Source organism: Phragmites australis, chromosome 3, assembly GCF_958298935.1.
Source record: "Phragmites australis chromosome 3, lpPhrAust1.1, whole genome shotgun sequence".
Lineage (NCBI taxonomy): Eukaryota > Viridiplantae > Streptophyta > Magnoliopsida > Poales > Poaceae > Phragmites > Phragmites australis.
The window spans coordinates 16,829,970-16,847,233 of NC_084923.1; the positions used below are offsets into that span (position 1 = coordinate 16,829,970).

The window sequence follows — 17,264 nt, forward strand, 5'->3', positions numbered from 1 at the left end:
TCAATAGTGTCAGTAGTTCTAATTTATAGTAATTGTTCAGTAGTTATCAGTATTTTTCAGTAGTGTCAATAATTTTTTGTCAATAGTGTTAGTAGTTGTTAAAATTATTCAACAATTTATGTCAATAGTGTAAGTAGTTGTCAGCCGTGCTAGTAGTATAAGTAGTTTGTTCGGTAATATAAGTAGTTTTTTGTCAGTACTTGTCAGTAGTTCCAAGTCATTCAGTAGCTTCAGTAGTTTTTAGTAGCTGATTGAGGCAGAGGAGGGCCAAGGGTGCTACGAACGGGGGTGGCACAGCGGCCCGGGGAGGCGCGACGACCCGGACCAAGGCAGCTGGGGGCGGGGCAGAGGCGCGCGGGCGCAGGGGGCGACATGTGGTGGGTGCTAGGGCAAGGGCGCGCGGGGTGGGGGCGACATGTGGTGGGGCGGGGGTGACATGTGGGGGGCGTGGGGCAGGGCGCGTGGGGTGGGGACAGGGACACATGGCATGCGCAGGGTTGGCTAAGCTGTGTTAGGTCAGCAAGGGGTGTGGTGCGCGTGGGCTGGAGGGGCTCCAAATGGGTGGGTTGAGTCAGATGTAGAATAGTACTATCGTGTGTGTATATATAGTTTTTTTAAAAAAAAATCTCTAATATTTAGTCAACCATAGTTTTTTTAGTCAGTGTTTGGCTACTGTCACAATTCCAACTTGCCTAACTTTTTAGCTTCCTAGCCCACTCGTCATAGAAACAATTTTTTGCCAAAGCTTGCCTAAGGATAGTCGGTCATTTTTCTTGCCACAGAAGTGTGGCAAGACTAACCTTAGGCAAAGTTTTATGGCAAAGCTAGTTACCAACCAAACAGGTCCTCAATCTCACGCCCACCCCGTAAATATATCTGCCCACGTCCTTCGCCTCTGATCCCGCTAGCTCGCTCGCCCACTCTCCTCTACCCCACACGACATCTGCCCGTCCATTTGGTAGTCCTCGCCCGCCCATCCACATCGCTCGTCCACCCCAGGGTCATTTTTGCCCGCTCCACCCTGTAGATTGGGGCTTCATCGCCGCCATTATGGTCATCTTCATTCGCTCGAGCTTCACACCCCTACCCCCACCCTCTACCCCCTAGCTTTAGATCCAATCACCATTGACTTTCGATCGTACACTGTCACCCTCTGTCGATCTGCCAATTCACGCACTGGGTGCAGATCTAGGTTTTGGGGTGATTGGTGCATCATTAGGGATTTGATGGAAATAGAGGTGAGGGTGGCGTGGTGGCGCTAGATTGGCGTGGTTTGTGCATAAATTTGGCTAAGACAGCCTGGCACCGAGCGAGGGTGTGCGACATGGATGGTGAGGGCAGCGTCGCAGGCACCGCTACTGGGTGCGGCATCTCATCACCATTGAGGGTGCTACCACTTGGCAGCATCAAGAAGGTGGGCGCAACAACGCTTTGTGGGCATGGACGCCCGCCAAGTACTGTGGAGGAGCGCTGCAGCAAATCATCCACCGACCACCTCGTTCTCCCTTGCCATCCACCATCGTCAACGCCCAGTTCCATTCCTCTCGACATTTTTCATGGCTTCATGTCGACTGCTACTCCGTTCTTCATGGGCCGACACCGCGGTTGTTACCCTACACCAGAGGCCATTACCGGCACATCGCGTCGACGTCCTCCTCAGCCCTGATGCCATCCTCGAGCCTATAGTAAGGTAAGCCCTAGAATTGAATTGTCCAGTCAAGGTATCAGGCGATGTTTCCACAAATTCACATCTTGTCAGTGAGTAGAGGTAACCATACATGAGCATATTCAAACCCAATCTTTGAGGGCTAAGAGCATATTAACAGGCAACATTATAGATGGGGGTTGTCAGGGGCATTGGCACCAAGCAGCAACATGCGACCATGGGAGCATAGCAAAGAGCGCGGCACATTTGAGGATGATGATCAACATTAAGGTCATTGATGCTGGTGATATGGTGTCGTTATTGTCCTGCAGCCAAATAATTGCTCATCTTCTCTATGTAATGTATGGTGGCTGCAAAATTTGTTTTCTTCTTTGATTAAGCCATGAGGGTGCATCTGGATATGAATAAGTCACCATGATCTTGCTTTATAATGTGAATTCAACAACCTCAAATTATGTATTATTCATGCATTAGGGCTTGCAGAATCGTTGTCTTCTCTTTTTGGTTTCATGACTGCAGTATGATCTATTTTTTAGCTTTGCTTTATTATATTTGTTTGTTACGTACTAGCCTTAACAAAAGCATAATTAGAAATTTCATGGTATCGTGCTTTGTCAAGGCAAGAGCTTTTGTTCCTATTTTATTTGTGCTGATCTTTTTTCTTTTTCCTTGATCTGTAGACATCCTAAGGAAGGAGATGCTGTCAAATGTTGCTAACAAGGTTGCAACCAAGGCCAATCAGCACAACCATCATCTGAAAGGTCATCTGATGGGTACTTCACCCCTCGTGTTACTATTTGAAGAACTACTGTACTAGCACAATTGTCAATGGAGCTAGAGATCCGAAAGCTACTGTTTGAATTTTTTTCAAGTTAACAGTAAGTGTCTACCAATTGCATTGCAAGTAGTGATATCAAAATTGCATTGTGTGCTTAAGTTTTCCCTTGTCGATTGGACCCCACACACTTGGAAGACAAATTGAGAGAGAAAATTGAAGAAAGCCAACCTTTTACACAAGCCATGGAAAAATATTATTGCGATTGTTGACACGTAAAATTGTACTCCCTCCTTTTCGAAATATAGGGCGTATTAGGACTTAATAAATGTGAAGTTGATAGATCTTACCCACAAAGCTTTTTATTCTTTTTCCATGAAATTATTTTTCTTCTAAAGCATACACACCCAGCCCATATTTATGAATCATTCATGTCCCTTCACCTCGAGAGATTAGTAGGTTATTTCAACTATAAAGGTTATCATTGGGAAAGGAGAAACTAACAGAGGTTTGTCGATAAGAATTTCAACATTCATAAATCTTACCATTTTCTTCTATCTCAAATCTTGAAGGAATGGAAGATACAATGGCTGCACCTGGAGGAGCTACGCAAAGACCTACAGGCTCTTACGACACGCTCCTGCAACTTCCACTTTGATGACATCAATGGGCGTCATACCGCCGCCTCCAGCGCATACTGAGACATATCATCCTATATACACATGAAAATTTGTGAAATTGATTTTCCTGAACTGTGTAGTGCATAACAAAGGTATATGTTTTTCATATTTTGCTCGTCTTATATTTTTATCACTAATTTCAGAATTTATTGGATTGCATTTGTGTAGAGTGGATTATTTCTTTTGTTGCCTAATGTCATCTTGGAACTGTTCTTTTGTAACATGCGGATGCAACACTCTTTCTAGGCCTTGTAAAGCTAGTTAACATACATGTAAATCATATTTGTTGATGATGATATTTCATTCCAATCCTTGCCAATAAATCTAGCATAGTTAAGAGCATGTTCATAGATTTGGATTGTGCTTCCCAGTAATACATCATGTTTCAATGTCTAATTTATAGTTGATGATCTATCGTAGTTTTTTATGTCTATAATCTATTAATCAAGTAAAATGATATGGGTAAGCTACAACCTCTTCCCAACAAATAGTTGATGATCTATTGTAGTTTTTTATGTCTATGATTAATTAATCATGGTGTACATTTTTCTAGTAAAAAATGTAGCTTTTGTGTTTTTTTCTCGAAATCTGTATGCCATTGTTTGGTTTGGATGTGAACTGTATTTTGCCATAAGATATTTCATAAGAAAAATCGTGTGATGTGTCTTGGCTGCATAAGCTATTTTGGAAAGAAGCCATAATTCATGCAAAGCCATTTTGTATGCAGAGTTAGAGTAGTTGGAAGAGCATCCATGACTCAGGGTGATTAAAAAAAGATAGATATGCACTCAATGCTGTTCTTTATGATGTAATAATTGGTTTTCAGTTCTTTAATTTTATCAAGTGCGTTGGATCAATGACCCATACTTGCTGAACAGGATAAATGATTCCTTTCTTACTCTCTCTAAACACTTCTATAACTAAAGTTCAGTTTCCTATTCAATTAACATGTTGTTTGTCAGCTTGTTATCCCTGTGCTGTAGCTGCGGTGAGAAATATTTGAGATAAATTGGACTATCATTCTTAGCCCTTGTTGTTAGTTGTTTTCTCTATTCGTTAATTTTATTTAATTGTTTGACTAGTTTTAGAGAAGTTAACAGTATTATTGTGTATAAATTTTCAGTTTTTTATCACGTATAGCCATTGAACTAGTATATTCAACGGACGGGCGGAGGCACGGAGCCGCGGGGACGTCGCTGAGGCCCGAGGCGAAGGAACACACACGTTGTGTGGCTCATGCTCCTGGGGCCGAATCACCGCCTGCCTTTCCTTTTTCTAGCGGGCCTCTTGCACTCGTCGTGGCCCAGGTAGCATCTGACCTGTGGAGGGCGGGCAGGTCCTCGAAACGACTGGACCTTGAACAAATCAGTCCCGGCAACACAGAGATTCAGAGACACACGGCCATGTGTCGGTGTCGAACTGTCACGTAGTTCGTCCACAAGGAAGGCGGCGGCGCGCCGAGAGCCCGAGACCCTTCCAGAGCAAAGAAGCCAGGCCACCTGCGTACAAAACCCGACGAGCGAGCAGACGCCAGAACCAAAAGCAAAACTCTGCCCGTCTGCACGCACCCAATCCGAACCGCTTGCTTCGGTAACCGAGCGTTTGATTGGTCGCGCATCGCATGGCGACGAGGCGGCCGGCGGAGGGGAGGCCGTGGGAGCTGGCGGCACACCCGCGGCTGGCGAAGGGGAAGGTGGTGGGCGTGGTGGTGCTGGACGGCTGGGGCGAGGCGGCGCCCGACCCCTTCAACTGCATCCACGTCACCGACACGCCCACCCTCGACGCCCTCAAGAAGGTAGGCACGAGTTCTGCCGCTGAGGTGCTCGTCATGTATGTGTGATCGCTGACGTTAGCTCTGCTCGTATGTATGTCTGCGACGCAGGGGGCTCCGGAGAGATGGAGGCTCATCAAAGCGCACGGGACAGCGGTGGGGCTGCCCACGGATGACGACATGGGGAACAGCGAGGTCGGCCACAATGCGCTCGGAGCAGGCCAGATATATGCGCAGGGGTAATACTACTACCACTCCGCTTTCAGTATCTCACGGCCATCCTTTCCCTCCTTTTCAACTTTGTTTTAGCTTATCGTTTCGGACATGGACATGATATTTATTACTTTTGTTTGTTGTATGTTAACAAAGTTGAAAATATGATGATATGGATATGCTTTTGATGGCCAAGTCTGTAGAATAGTGCACTGTAGGCTTCTGTAGAATAGTGCACTGCTCAGTATTGAATGTTGACTGCTCGCATTTTAGGACCACGAGTAAATTAGGAACAGAGGTAGAACATACTTACTTGTACGGTTCAAGCCTGGCCGACAAGGCCGTCTCAAACTGAAGCAATACAATGCGTGCTAAATTATCACTGATCAGTTGGTCGCAACGAGCAGTGCAAAGCTGGTGGATCTGGCGCTCGCCTCCGGGAGGATATACGAGGGGGAAGGTTTCAAGTACATCCAGCAGTCCTTCGAGAACGGCACTCTGCACCTCATCGGTTTGCTCAGCGACGGAGGCGTGCACTCACGATTTGATCAGCTGCAGGTTGATACTACCACAGTACCACTTACTCGGAACAAATCTCAGACATCGCCATTTGGTTACACAGGCTGATTGCTGACGTTTGCCGTCATGTCGTCGACTCTTGCAGTTGCTTCTGAAAGGGGCTAGTGAGCATGGCGCGAGGAGGATCCGGGTTCACGTCCTCACGGATGGCCGCGATGTGTTGGATGGCAGCAGCGTCAAGTTCGTGGAGATGCTTGAGGAGGACCTCGCTGGGCTACGGGAGAAGGGCGTCGATGCGAGAATCGCGTCTGGCGGAGGCAGGATGTATGTCACAATGGATCGTTATGAGGTACGTACTAGTATTTGTCAGGCGTTTCAATTCAGAACGTTGAATTGTTGGTTAGTAAAATGGTGGGCTATCGCCGGATTGTAGACCACTCAGTTATGTTTCATATGCTAGTTGCATCTCTGAACATAGAAAATAGTGTTTACTCGGTTGCTGAATCTTGTATCCAAATTTGTGAAAACCTTGATTTTTTTTATGATTACGACCGGCTTGAGCCTAGAAGAAACAATCTGCAGAACATGAAACTGTTGCTACATATTTATCAGCAGTCAGTTTTAACAACAGACTGTAGCCCAATTACTCCACAATATGTTCATTCGTATTACCGCTGACAACTGCCTTCTTTTGTAGAATGACTGGCAGGTTGTGAAGCGGGGTTGGGATGCGCATGTCCTTGGTGAAGCCCCACACAAGTTCAAGAACGCTCTTGAGGCCGTAAAAAAGCTCAGGGAGGATCCAAAGGCCAACGACCAGTATTTACCCCCCTTTGTTATAGTTGACGAAAGCGGAAAACCGGTCGGCCGGATACAGGATGGAGATGCTGTTGTGACGTTCAATTTCAGAGCTGACCGAATGGTGATGTTTGCAAAGGCACTGGAATATGAGAACTTTGACAAATTTGATCGAGTCAGATTCCCCAAGATACGTTATGCCGGTATGCTTCAGTATGACGGCGAGCTAAAACTTCCAAGTCATTATCTTGTTGCTCCCCCAGAGATGGAGAGAACATCCGGTGAATACTTAGCGCGCAATGGCATACGCACCTATGTTTGCAGGTAAATTATAGTACTTGGTCTTGTCAAAAGTCTTTCCTCTGAACCCTGAATATTACGGTAATTGAGCAGTTGAGCATTGCTCATCCTTTCTTGTCGAAATTCAGTGAGACCGTCAAATTTGGTCATGTGACCTTTTTCTGGAATGGTAATCGATCTGGTTACTTCGACCCAAACTTGGAAAAATATGAAGAAATTCCTAGTGACACCGGCATCCCCTTTAATGTTCAGCCGAAAATGAAGGCCATGGAAATTGCACAGAAGGCAAGGGATGCCATCCTGAGTCGCAAATTTGATCAGGTACTTAATAAACTACGATCACAAAATGATGCATACTTAAGACAATGAGTTCACTGATGTGTTCAGTTTGTAGGTAAGGGTCAACATTGCAAATGGAGATATGGTTGGTCATACAGGTGACATTGAGGCTACAATCGTCGGATGCAAGGCAGCTGATGAAGCCGTTAAGGTGCACCCATCTTTGCAATCCCTCTCCCTTCACCTGGTAGTCAGTCATGCATGGCGTTGCACATGCTACTGTAGTTGTACTGACGATGGACGTGAATGCTTTCCTTCAGATCATCCTTGACGCCATCGAGCAAGTGGGGGGCATTTTTGTGCTCACTGCCGACCATGGAAACGCCGAGGACATGGCGAAAAGAGATAAATCTGGAAAACCACTGCGTGACAAAGATGGGAAGGTCCAAATCCTCACTTCACACACGCTCAGTCCTGTAAGTGCACTCTAGAATGTTCTTCCATTACCATACCCTGCGTTCTATGTCAAGCTTATACTTCAGGAAGCGAAGCAGTTGGTGAGCTCTTATACTTAAGGAAGCTTATACTGAAAGCATCTGCAGGTTCCAATCGCCTTTGGAGGTCCTGGGCTCGCACCTGGGGTCAGGTTCCGGACGGACCTCCCAAACGCCGGCCTCGCTAATGTCGCAGCGACAGTCATGAGCCTTCATGGGCTTGAGGCCCCTGATCACTATGAGCCGACACTCATCGAAGTTGTCGACAAGTGATGAATGAAAGAATCGCTCTTCATCATGGTAATCAGCAGTCTTTGCAGCTCCCAACCTCAACAATTCATCAGCAGGCATACAAAAGCGCCACCCAATGACCCATCGATGAGAGACTACTTAGGCAGGTTGCCGCTAGTTGCTAAGTCCGTTAGAATAAATGTTACGATAAGCTACAGTAGCAGTGGCTTAGGAGCTTGCATTGTTATTATATGTTATTGGAGAAGGGGCGATGGTTTTCTCTAAACTCATCTATATAATATACATATATAAATATAAATATATATTTATATATATATATATTTATATATAGATACATAATAGTAACTACGACAATAATACGAACCTTAAAAAAAATTAGTTTTAGATTTTTTATTTTTTTTTGCATTTTAGATAGCAGTTGGCTGGGAGCCTGGGGTTTTCTCTTTTTTTTCCATTTGGTGACAGACGATCGAAGTTTGAAACATGGCCAGATGCTGTGCTCCACTATGGACGTCGGCGGGCGGAGTTTATTGATATCCTGGTTAGATGAGTTGTGGTCCCTCATCAATAAGTGTTAGGATTATATGATCGATCACACATGAAAATCTGGGTTAAGGAACTAGAGCTGGTTCTGAAAATCTGGGTAAGGAACTAGAGCTGATTCTATGCTGAGCGTGCGTAAAGAGTTCGAAAAACCAGGTTTAAACTCGCAGCTCGAGGTCCTGTGGCATAGGAGAGTGAACATTAACTACATTACCTAAACTGCTTAAAATTAGGAGAAGTCTTCCGTCCTTAGGCTTTCCTTCAGAGATCAAAATCCCGTCGTGAAAGGATTTTCGTTCCCTTTAACGCTCCAACGGTTTCTTTCACGACGGGATTCTCAGGATTATTCCATTCATAACGGGATTCTCTCTCATTTTCCTTTACGATTTCTCTCGAAAGGAAGTTGTTAGAGATAAAAGAAAATAAATGGAATGAGAACAGGAAAGAGAATCGAGATGGAAACAAAATGAAGGGAATATAGTTAGAAATGATCTTAGGATATAGTATTCAAACGAATCATTAAATTTGGTTTCCATCTTTTGCAGGTTGCTGCACTGCAGTTTCAGGTTCCTGAACCGATCCCTCTGATGGATGCCTATACGTGTGTAGTGTAGTAAATAAATGTACCTGATTTGTATGCTGTCAACCTGTTTTCTCATGTGAGATCGCCTGAACTCATTCTGGACCTCCTATTCGTACATTCATTTCGAGGTGTCACATTTCGGTCCATGACTCCATGGCACCGCTTTTGGCCCGTACAGCAATTGAGTACTGTTCGGCGAGTGATGCCCAGTGGCCAGCAGCATGAACTTATGAAGAGATCAAATCAGCATCTGAGTTTTGCTGCGTCCGCGCGCATCACAGGTTCACAATAAGAACATGGGTTAGATCATTCCCAACAGTTTGCATGTACAGAAGGGCAGAAGCGAAGAGTATGGCATTCGGATGGGCAGCTACTATATCAAATAGCAGGAAACCAGAACCAAACACAAGCTGACTCCGTCCGAACAATCAATCAATCTCAAACCATTTTTACATCTAGTAGGTCTCCCTGAAGGAGTTATCAATCCATGACTCCATGTATCTCCTGGCAGACAAGGGGTGCTGCTATCGAAGCTTTGACTCATTTGATTTGCTGCTCCGGAAGTTTGAGAGGGAGAAGAACGACCTTGATGCTGGAAGTACGGGGTCACACAGGGGAATTAGCAACGGCTGAATCCTATAAGAAACGAAATGCAGACGGCACATTGTTTGGCAAACTAACCTCTCGTTGATGTGGCAGCTCCGGGCCTTTCCCGTAGTTTATCCGAGTTTAGAGAGCCAAAGCTGCCGGTGGTTGATTGAGCTGGAAACGAAAAAGTTCAGTTTTAAGCATAACCAGTCGAAACATAAGAATGTGTACTCTGGACGTAATTCAACCAAGCATAGAAAAATGTACTTCTGTACACATACTCATAAAATGACCCTATTTGGTTCTAGGATAAGGTCAGGCTATATAATCATTTCGAAACCATGGATGCAATTATCATAAGGCCCAAAACACTAGTTAATAGATCAGTATCGAGATTCTTTCCACAAAAAATTACACTAAATACAGAACCATCTCGAGATCATGGTTGGAAAAGGTACCTGATAAGATGCTATTAGTTTTGGAGCCATCAAAAGTTCTCCGGCTCGAATTTGCACCATCACTAGCACCTCTTGATTCTTCTAATTCATCTTCTCCTTCAGAAACTACCGATGGGCTTGCCCAACCATTAGCATTGTTGTCTCCTTTATTTTTCCGAGCAAACTTTAGAAGCCTTTTGAATCCTTTTGGAGAATCTTTATGAAAAACTATTGCAGGTGGGTTTTCAGCATTTCCCCACTCAATAATTTCTGGTTCATTGCTATCTGCTTGCAGCATTTGTGACAATGAATGACGGATTCTTGGACTTGATGATGGCAATGGTTCAACTCCTGGTGAGGTTACATCCTCAGCCACTATATTTTCACTCAGATCAATGACTTCTTGCTCTTGATGCTCTACTTCTACCCAGGCAGATGATGAGATGCCCATGTCCTCGTCAGGAGGTTGTACCTCATTGGCAGCGGGCTCAGCCTGGTCACTGGAACCCATTTCTGTTGCAGTTACACTCGAGGCCAGCTTTTCTGTTTTTTCAATATTTAAGTCATTATTGAGCAAAATTTCTAAATTTTCATCAACATCATGTGCTGGTTGAGCAAGATCAGCCTCCAGTACCTTAGTAGTTGGCTCGGTTGTCATAGGAGATTGCTCGGTTGTCATAGGAGATTGCCCATTATCTTCAGCTTGGTTAACACTTCCACAATCTTTTGGAGAGTCATCAAGTTGGGGCTCCTTACTCTTCACGGTACCTACAGTACCAGAACCAACACTTTGAATAATCCCAGTGGCTTTCTTCAAGGGTTTCGACTCTAGCGGTACAACACTGCTTTTCTTTGAGACCTTATTATGCAAGCTTTGCTTCGTTCTTGCACTTGGTTTTTCTTCATAAGCAGGTGAAATTTTTGCCATTCTGCTTGTTTTTGTAGCTGTTTTTGTCTTCTTCTCTTCTTGTCCCTTTATAGTTGGCTTTGTGCCAGTCACAGTTTCCTTCTTGTTCTTCACTGGTTGAAGGGTTCTTTCCACCTTTGAAGTTGGCTGAGATGACAAGGGTGCTGTCGGAGTCCTCCGGCTAGTCGGTGTCGACGTTGAAGCCATCCCAGGAGAGCTTTTAGTTTTTTGTGTTGTAGTTGCTTTAGTCAAAGACCCACCTGACCATGAACTACGTGTAGCAGGTGCTGGTGATGGCTTTGGTGAACTTTTTCTGGCTGGAGTCTTTGAAACTACTTTTGGTGGGACAGGGGGTGATGAATTTCTTCGTGCCCTTTGTGGAACGGGTGAAATACGTTTCTCTGTTACAGTGCCATTTTTTGGGGTCATTGCTGATTTGTTCTGCCCAACTGGTTCCTTCAAGAGCTTGGTGCTCGCCTCCTTTGCTGGCCGTCTTGCACCTTTCTCAGTTCGAACTTTTGTGTCTTGCTTCTCTCTATGCTGACCATGAGATCCACATTTCTGCTGATTGGTGGCCTTGAGCCCAGCAGCAGTGACATTAGCACCTGGAAACTTTCCAGGCATGACCTCCATCATTTTCATTAACATCTGATTAAGCTCGGCCTCTTTCTGGCGGTTCCACTCAGCAGAGGCCATTGCCCGATCACTGCTTTCCTCCTGCAGAGACTTAGTTTGTTCTGCAGAAATATTACTAGGCACAGTGCTCTCCATTTCTGAAACTTCACGGCCATGAAAATCATCATGGGAAGTCAAACCTTCGACCTCAGGTGTAATAACACTGTTTGGTGCTCTATCTGGTTCAGTCTTCATTTCAACTCCATTCTTCTCTGTATCAAAAACCATGTTGTTAGATTTACTTTCAGATGTGGAATCTGCAATTTTTCCTTCTGACTTGTTCAAAGAATCACCCATGCCTGCACTCCACCTTCTCAGGACAGACTTAGTAGCAAACAAACCAGCTTTCTTATTTTGAGAATCCGGATTGTGATCCTTCTGCTTGCTCTCGAAAAGGCTAATTGCATCCTGCACACTCATCCGTCTTATGTTATTTTCTGATTTCCTTGGTGGCTGGTCAGTTTCACCATTGCAGGTGCTACTTTCATCATCTTTATCCAAAGGAATTTTCTGACTGGGAGGGAAGTAGCTGAGGCTCTTGATGGCAATAGCTGTTGATCTACGAGATCCTGATCTCCCAATTTGAACCCTCCGCATTGGAGAAGCAGACCTTCTAGGTGAAGCAGATCTTACAAGAGGTCGGCTTCTTTCAACAACTGCCTCACCTTCATCACTGGATGCAGTGGAATCATCACTTTCTGTTGAGATTTCACGCTCAACTTGTGCAAGCTTTGCTGGAGAGACAGTATTGGCAATAGGCCTCTGGAAATTGGTCTGGGGACTGATATCACGAATCTTATGTGCATTCTCACCCTTGTCAATTTTCTTGGCAGTAGAAGCCTGCTGTAGAGAAAGCTCAGAGGGATGGCAATCCGAAATCAACAGCATGCACCGCATCAACCAACTAGCAAGTGAGAAACACCAACAGTTAACTTCTTGTATCACATGAACTAAACAAAGAAGACAGACTTCCAAAGATAGGGCATAACACATAGACATCAAAGCAACCGAATTCCAACTGATCACACTGGTACGCTTTCTGATTGCACAAAAATGAATGACATTTAAGTGTACAATGCTTTTGCAACATACCTAAACTCTGATGTTCCAAATTGTTGAACAAAAGCAGATAGATCAGAGAGTTCTCTACTCGACAAATTGGAGCCAACTGCTCGATTCAATAAGACCAATATCTCTTCTTTCAGTGCTGTCAACCTCAAATCCAATGCTCGAAGCAATTCATTCCTTGCATATTTAAGCATAGAAAGTGTCAACTAAAAGAGGGGCAGAATGAAGGAGCAGAACAAAGAAAAGACTTTACTTTGTAGATTCAGATGAATTTGGGCCCACATTTCCCTGAAAGTGATTGTGTAAAAAGTAAAATGTAAGCAAATGGAACATAAAAAGTACAACAATATAAAATTAAGTCCTTGCAGAAATGGAAATCACCTGCTGTGCTATGGCACCAGTACCAAAGATGACTCCTGCAAAGATGGAATATTATAACAAACTGAGGACTCTATCGGTATAAACTGGAATAAGAAATTCAGCAAGGCTACTATCATATGAAGTATGAACCCCTGCCATGTTTAAAATATTGCATGACTAAATATCCTGCAGGCATATAAAACAGCTCCTCTACAAGTTTTATCGCCTAAATTTTTTCAGATGATTTCTGTGGCACTTGCACACATGCTAATTTGTGAAGTATCAAAATTTTGAATGAGCCATGATAAAATATTTGAAAACATTATTATAACTTCTACAGTTCTACCATTATAGCAAATAGCATCTGCCAAAAAATATTCTGTGATTTCAAGACACTTCCTATGGGGAGTTTTGCCATATTGTGTAATACATGAGAAAACATGAACAATACCTATGGAGATGTAGATGAAAGCTTTCGAATTACAAATTATCAACTAAACTCGAAGTGTCTGATGGAAGGAAAGTTATTTTCAGAATTTACAGATGACAACTATTTCATTGGTGATAAGCATGTGAATCATGGGTACAATACAAGGATTAGTCGTCTACAGCAATATAGCAAGCAGCGCGCAATGTGATTCACCAATGTCAAGCTCAACAATAAGCGATTTCAACCAGGAATGGCCAAGGAGCTACTGAGAGTACGATTACATTGCTAGTGAAAGTTCAAGCCTATTAGCACTAAATGGTAAAAGAAATCTAAACTAAGTATAGTAGATTACGGAGACTGGAATAAAGAAGAGGAAAGATCAGAGTGCGTACCCACTATCTATTAAAAGATTGTGAATTTGTAATGGTTCCATGTGAGAGAAAAAAAACAATGGAAGAACCAAATGCTTATCTGAAAGTACCTGTTAAAGCATCACTCGTAAAAGTTTGTTGTTCCTACAAAATAAATGCATTTTTATTATTGAAGGCATATGCATTCAAATGTTCAAGGGAACTTGGCTGGAGTATGTTTTTATTTGGGCACACAAGTGATACCTTAAGATGGAGCGATTGATGAAACTTTCTAGTTTCCTCCAGCTGTGATATCTCGTCCAACACTCCATTCACTGATTTTGACGTATCAGATGAATTTATGATATGCAAGAGTCTGGTGGGGAAGTTCAATTAGTCATGATTACAACTGACAGAAACATAAGCAACTAGAAAGACAGCAAATACCTCTCTAAGGTTAATTTTGTGAACCAGGAAGACCCTTTTCCATCCCCAGTCAACAATAGCTTAAAAGTGCCACTTGATGAACAAGATTGGAACTTTTTGGCATCTTCCAAGTGCAAAACTAGCTGATCAAAAGGACCAGATGCTATCAGTTCTGTATTCCCCTTACTACAAGCAATCGCCTCGTACCTACACAAGGAAAATTTCACAATAGGGGTAGAGTTAAGCTTTGCATCCAATTGTGAATCATAGAAAACTTAGCATGGCAACAAAAATGCAGTTTTATATTCATTCTAGTTTTCAACCAAATGCAACTACAAAAAATGAAGCACCCTTTACTTTTAGGATATGAAAACCATTCTTGCGGGAACACATCACAATAATGTATGACTGCCTTTTATACAGGAGCTTCACAGGAATAGGCACAAATCCCTTTAAAAATTCCTAATAACTACACTCCAAACAGGGGCCTAAGCACAAATGTTGGAGAAATAGCTATAAGTTATACGTAATGCAAACAAAGTATCCTAGCCAGTGTTCACCTGTTGTGAGCCGAGGATACTTGAAAAACAGCAGAATCAAGCTCTACATTGCTAGCAACTCCTGCCTCCATTTTGTATACAATCTAGAATAGTTGCCACTTCCTACACTACAACTCTTCCAAACACAATCAGCTCCTCATCCACTTCAGATCCCTGCAAACAACCAGAAGAACAGCGTAGGCGACCATGAACAAGGAAACGGGTCCCAAAAGAATAAACAAAAATATCATGCCAAAGAAAGCCACCAATGTACCGAAATCTATAACTGCTGCATACCCCAAGTTTCAGATTGTAACAGTCCTTCACTAATCAAGGGGATAACGCAGTAGAGCAAACATATTCTACACTCATTACCGAATCCACGCCACACCTCAGCTCCTTCATCAGGATCCCAAATCACTCACTCACACACAAAATTACTAAATGATCAAGTTATAAAATACACTGAAATCTTATCATATGCTGCCGAGTTTAACCAAATTCCAAATGCTAGCTTATGCCCACATGCTCGCTGTCCACAGGCTCGGCTCATGAGCACAGATCAGGTAACTAAAAAAACGACTAGTATGAGTAAAACCAAAGGCTAAGTTCTAGTACTTTCACTTCAGATCTTCCACCTGAGCTACCAAACCAAGCAACGGCTGCATTGAATCAACAACGCAAAATCTCTCGCCGATCGGACGTTGTTCAAAACAACGGTCCCGGATCCAAATCCCCAAATCCAAAATCCAAAACCCAAAGCCCCTGAGATCCAGCCCTAAGCCGCCACCGTTTGCGAGCACGTCACCGAAAGGAAGCGGATCCAGAGGCGACAGCGCCCGCTCGCCGACCACCCCCCACGCTTCGAGCCAAAGCAACCCCCGGAAACCGCACCAAAACAACCCCAAAAAAAAAACGCCAGAAAAAAACTCCCGAGAGACGAATGCCTCACCACTTCACCAGATCGAGCGGCGGCGGCGGCGGCTCCCCCTTATCGCATCCGGTCCGGCGCCGCGCAGGTGGGATCGAAAATTCGAAAACGATTCGGGAATTTTCTTACGCTCTTTTTTCTGGGGAGTTGCAGCGGAGTGGGGAGCGATGGATGGAAATGGACGCGAGGAAAAGGGACAAGTGGGGAAGGCGGGGTTTAAATGGCGGAGGGGAGTCGGGGGACTGACACTGTGGTTTGCAGGTATTTACTGTCTTGCCACTGGTGTGGTGTTTTGTGTACTACGTGGAGCGCCTGGGTTTGAATGCGGTAGGGAACAAGCAGGCGTCGGTCGGTGGGGAGGCGATTCAGCAGATGGACCAAAGTGCCCTCCAGAGGGATTAGTAAGACAATTCTTAATTATTGTTTTATTTTGTTTCCTTTCTAATTCCAGTTCTCATTCTCTTTATTTTCTTATATTTTTAACAACTTACTTTTAAAAGGATTCGTAAAAGTAAAAAATGATAGAATCCTGTTTTATAAAGAATGACCTTAGAAATTCTTTTATAAAAAGAACCGTAAACAGAAATCGTTGGAACACTTAAGAGAACGAGAAAAGATTCTAGGCCACAAAGAAAATTCGTTTAGCATGATATAAGGAGCTTTCATTGCATAATTTACTGTAAATAAAATAATCCTGCACACAAATTCGTACAGTCGTAGTCCTAGAATTATGAATGAACATGGATGATTTGGGGAACAACTGAAAAGTCTAGCAATCCACTTGATTAAATCTTATGAATTTATACACTTGTTTTTGGCAGGACGAAATAGGCGCCGGTGGGACGGGAAAAAAGGTTGGTGTAATCAGTATAGAATACAGTACTCTCGCCGTTCTCAAATTTTAAGTTTGTTGGGTGGTATTTTCCAAAAACAACTAATTAACTCTGATTGGAGGTGAATTGGGATTAAATGAGCGTAGTGAATTGCTGCCGTTGGGTGCTATTAATTAAAAGTGAGAGCAATTAAGAGAGCTAGACATGTTAGACGTCAGAGTATTAATCGTCATCTTTGTCTGTGTATGGACGCTACAACGACATTAGAAAAACAGATGCAGTAACAGTATGGTTATGAGGCAACTAAGTTGGACAAATTTCAAGGGCCTTTTTAGACACACCGCCAAACATTTCATTTCCTGCCTTTACTTAATGCACTATGTGTAATCTGGTACTGGCCAATTAATACACGGTGTTTTGTCTTACCAAATGGCAAAACTTGTCCAGCACCTTTTACTTTATGATCTGCCACGTTGCATTGGTGCCAATTTGGGTTATTTGCTTGTGTCAACTTGCTTGAAAAAATCATCAATCCAATAAAGGGTATGTTTGTTTCTTCTACGGATTGTAACGATCTGATTTTTTTATTGTGGATTTTAGAAATTACTATAAGTGAATTATGAATTATGCTATAATCGAGATCTGATTACTACAATCTACTTTCAGAATTCATCCATTTATTTGAATAATTTGCTTATAGCGCATAATAGAGAATCCGAAACAAATATGCCATAAGACCCGTTGTGTTTGCATCGAGGATAAAGACAGGGTGATGCAGTTTCGCAATTTCATGTGATGGCACGATTGTAGCAGTCACCTCAATCGGTGAAGTGTTGAGCCTGATTAA

At 43.3% G+C, this 17,264-nt stretch overlaps 2 protein-coding genes across 5 annotated transcripts; one reads left to right on the top strand and one right to left on the bottom strand.

The window, feature by feature from the left end:
* Nucleotides 1-4,512: 4,512 nt before the first annotated feature.
* LOC133912436 (2,3-bisphosphoglycerate-independent phosphoglycerate mutase-like) lies at nt 4,513-8,017 on the top strand. The gene is made up of 9 exons (XM_062355156.1): nt 4,513-4,916; nt 5,004-5,131; nt 5,513-5,663; nt 5,770-5,973; nt 6,322-6,746; nt 6,851-7,043; nt 7,117-7,212; nt 7,322-7,477; nt 7,604-8,017. Exons 1-9 carry the CDS (start codon nt 4,743-4,745, stop codon nt 7,766-7,768), a joined length of 1,692 nt encoding a protein of 563 aa, XP_062211140.1. The 5' UTR covers nt 4,513-4,742; the 3' UTR covers nt 7,769-8,017.
* A 1,138-nt stretch (nt 8,018-9,155) lies between these two features.
* LOC133912437 (uncharacterized) lies at nt 9,156-15,767 on the bottom strand. 4 transcript variants are annotated; one of them, XM_062355157.1, is made up of 11 exons: nt 15,606-15,767; nt 14,675-14,827; nt 14,136-14,321; nt 13,953-14,064; nt 13,820-13,853; nt 12,930-12,964; nt 12,802-12,836; nt 12,573-12,725; nt 9,920-12,384; nt 9,555-9,635; nt 9,156-9,465 (listed from the first exon to the last, which is right to left on the bottom strand). In XM_062355157.1, exons 2-11 carry the CDS (start codon nt 14,743-14,745, stop codon nt 9,398-9,400), a joined length of 3,240 nt encoding a protein of 1,079 aa, XP_062211141.1. In that variant the 5' UTR covers nt 14,746-14,827; nt 15,606-15,767; the 3' UTR covers nt 9,156-9,397. The 4 variants fall into 4 exon arrangements, with proteins under 4 accessions (XP_062211141.1, XP_062211144.1, XP_062211143.1 ...); XM_062355160.1 differs by lacking the exon at nt 15,606-15,767 and adding an exon at nt 14,951-15,583; XM_062355159.1 differs by lacking the exon at nt 15,606-15,767 and adding an exon at nt 14,928-15,583.
* Between the last annotated feature and the right edge of the window lie 1,497 nt (nt 15,768-17,264).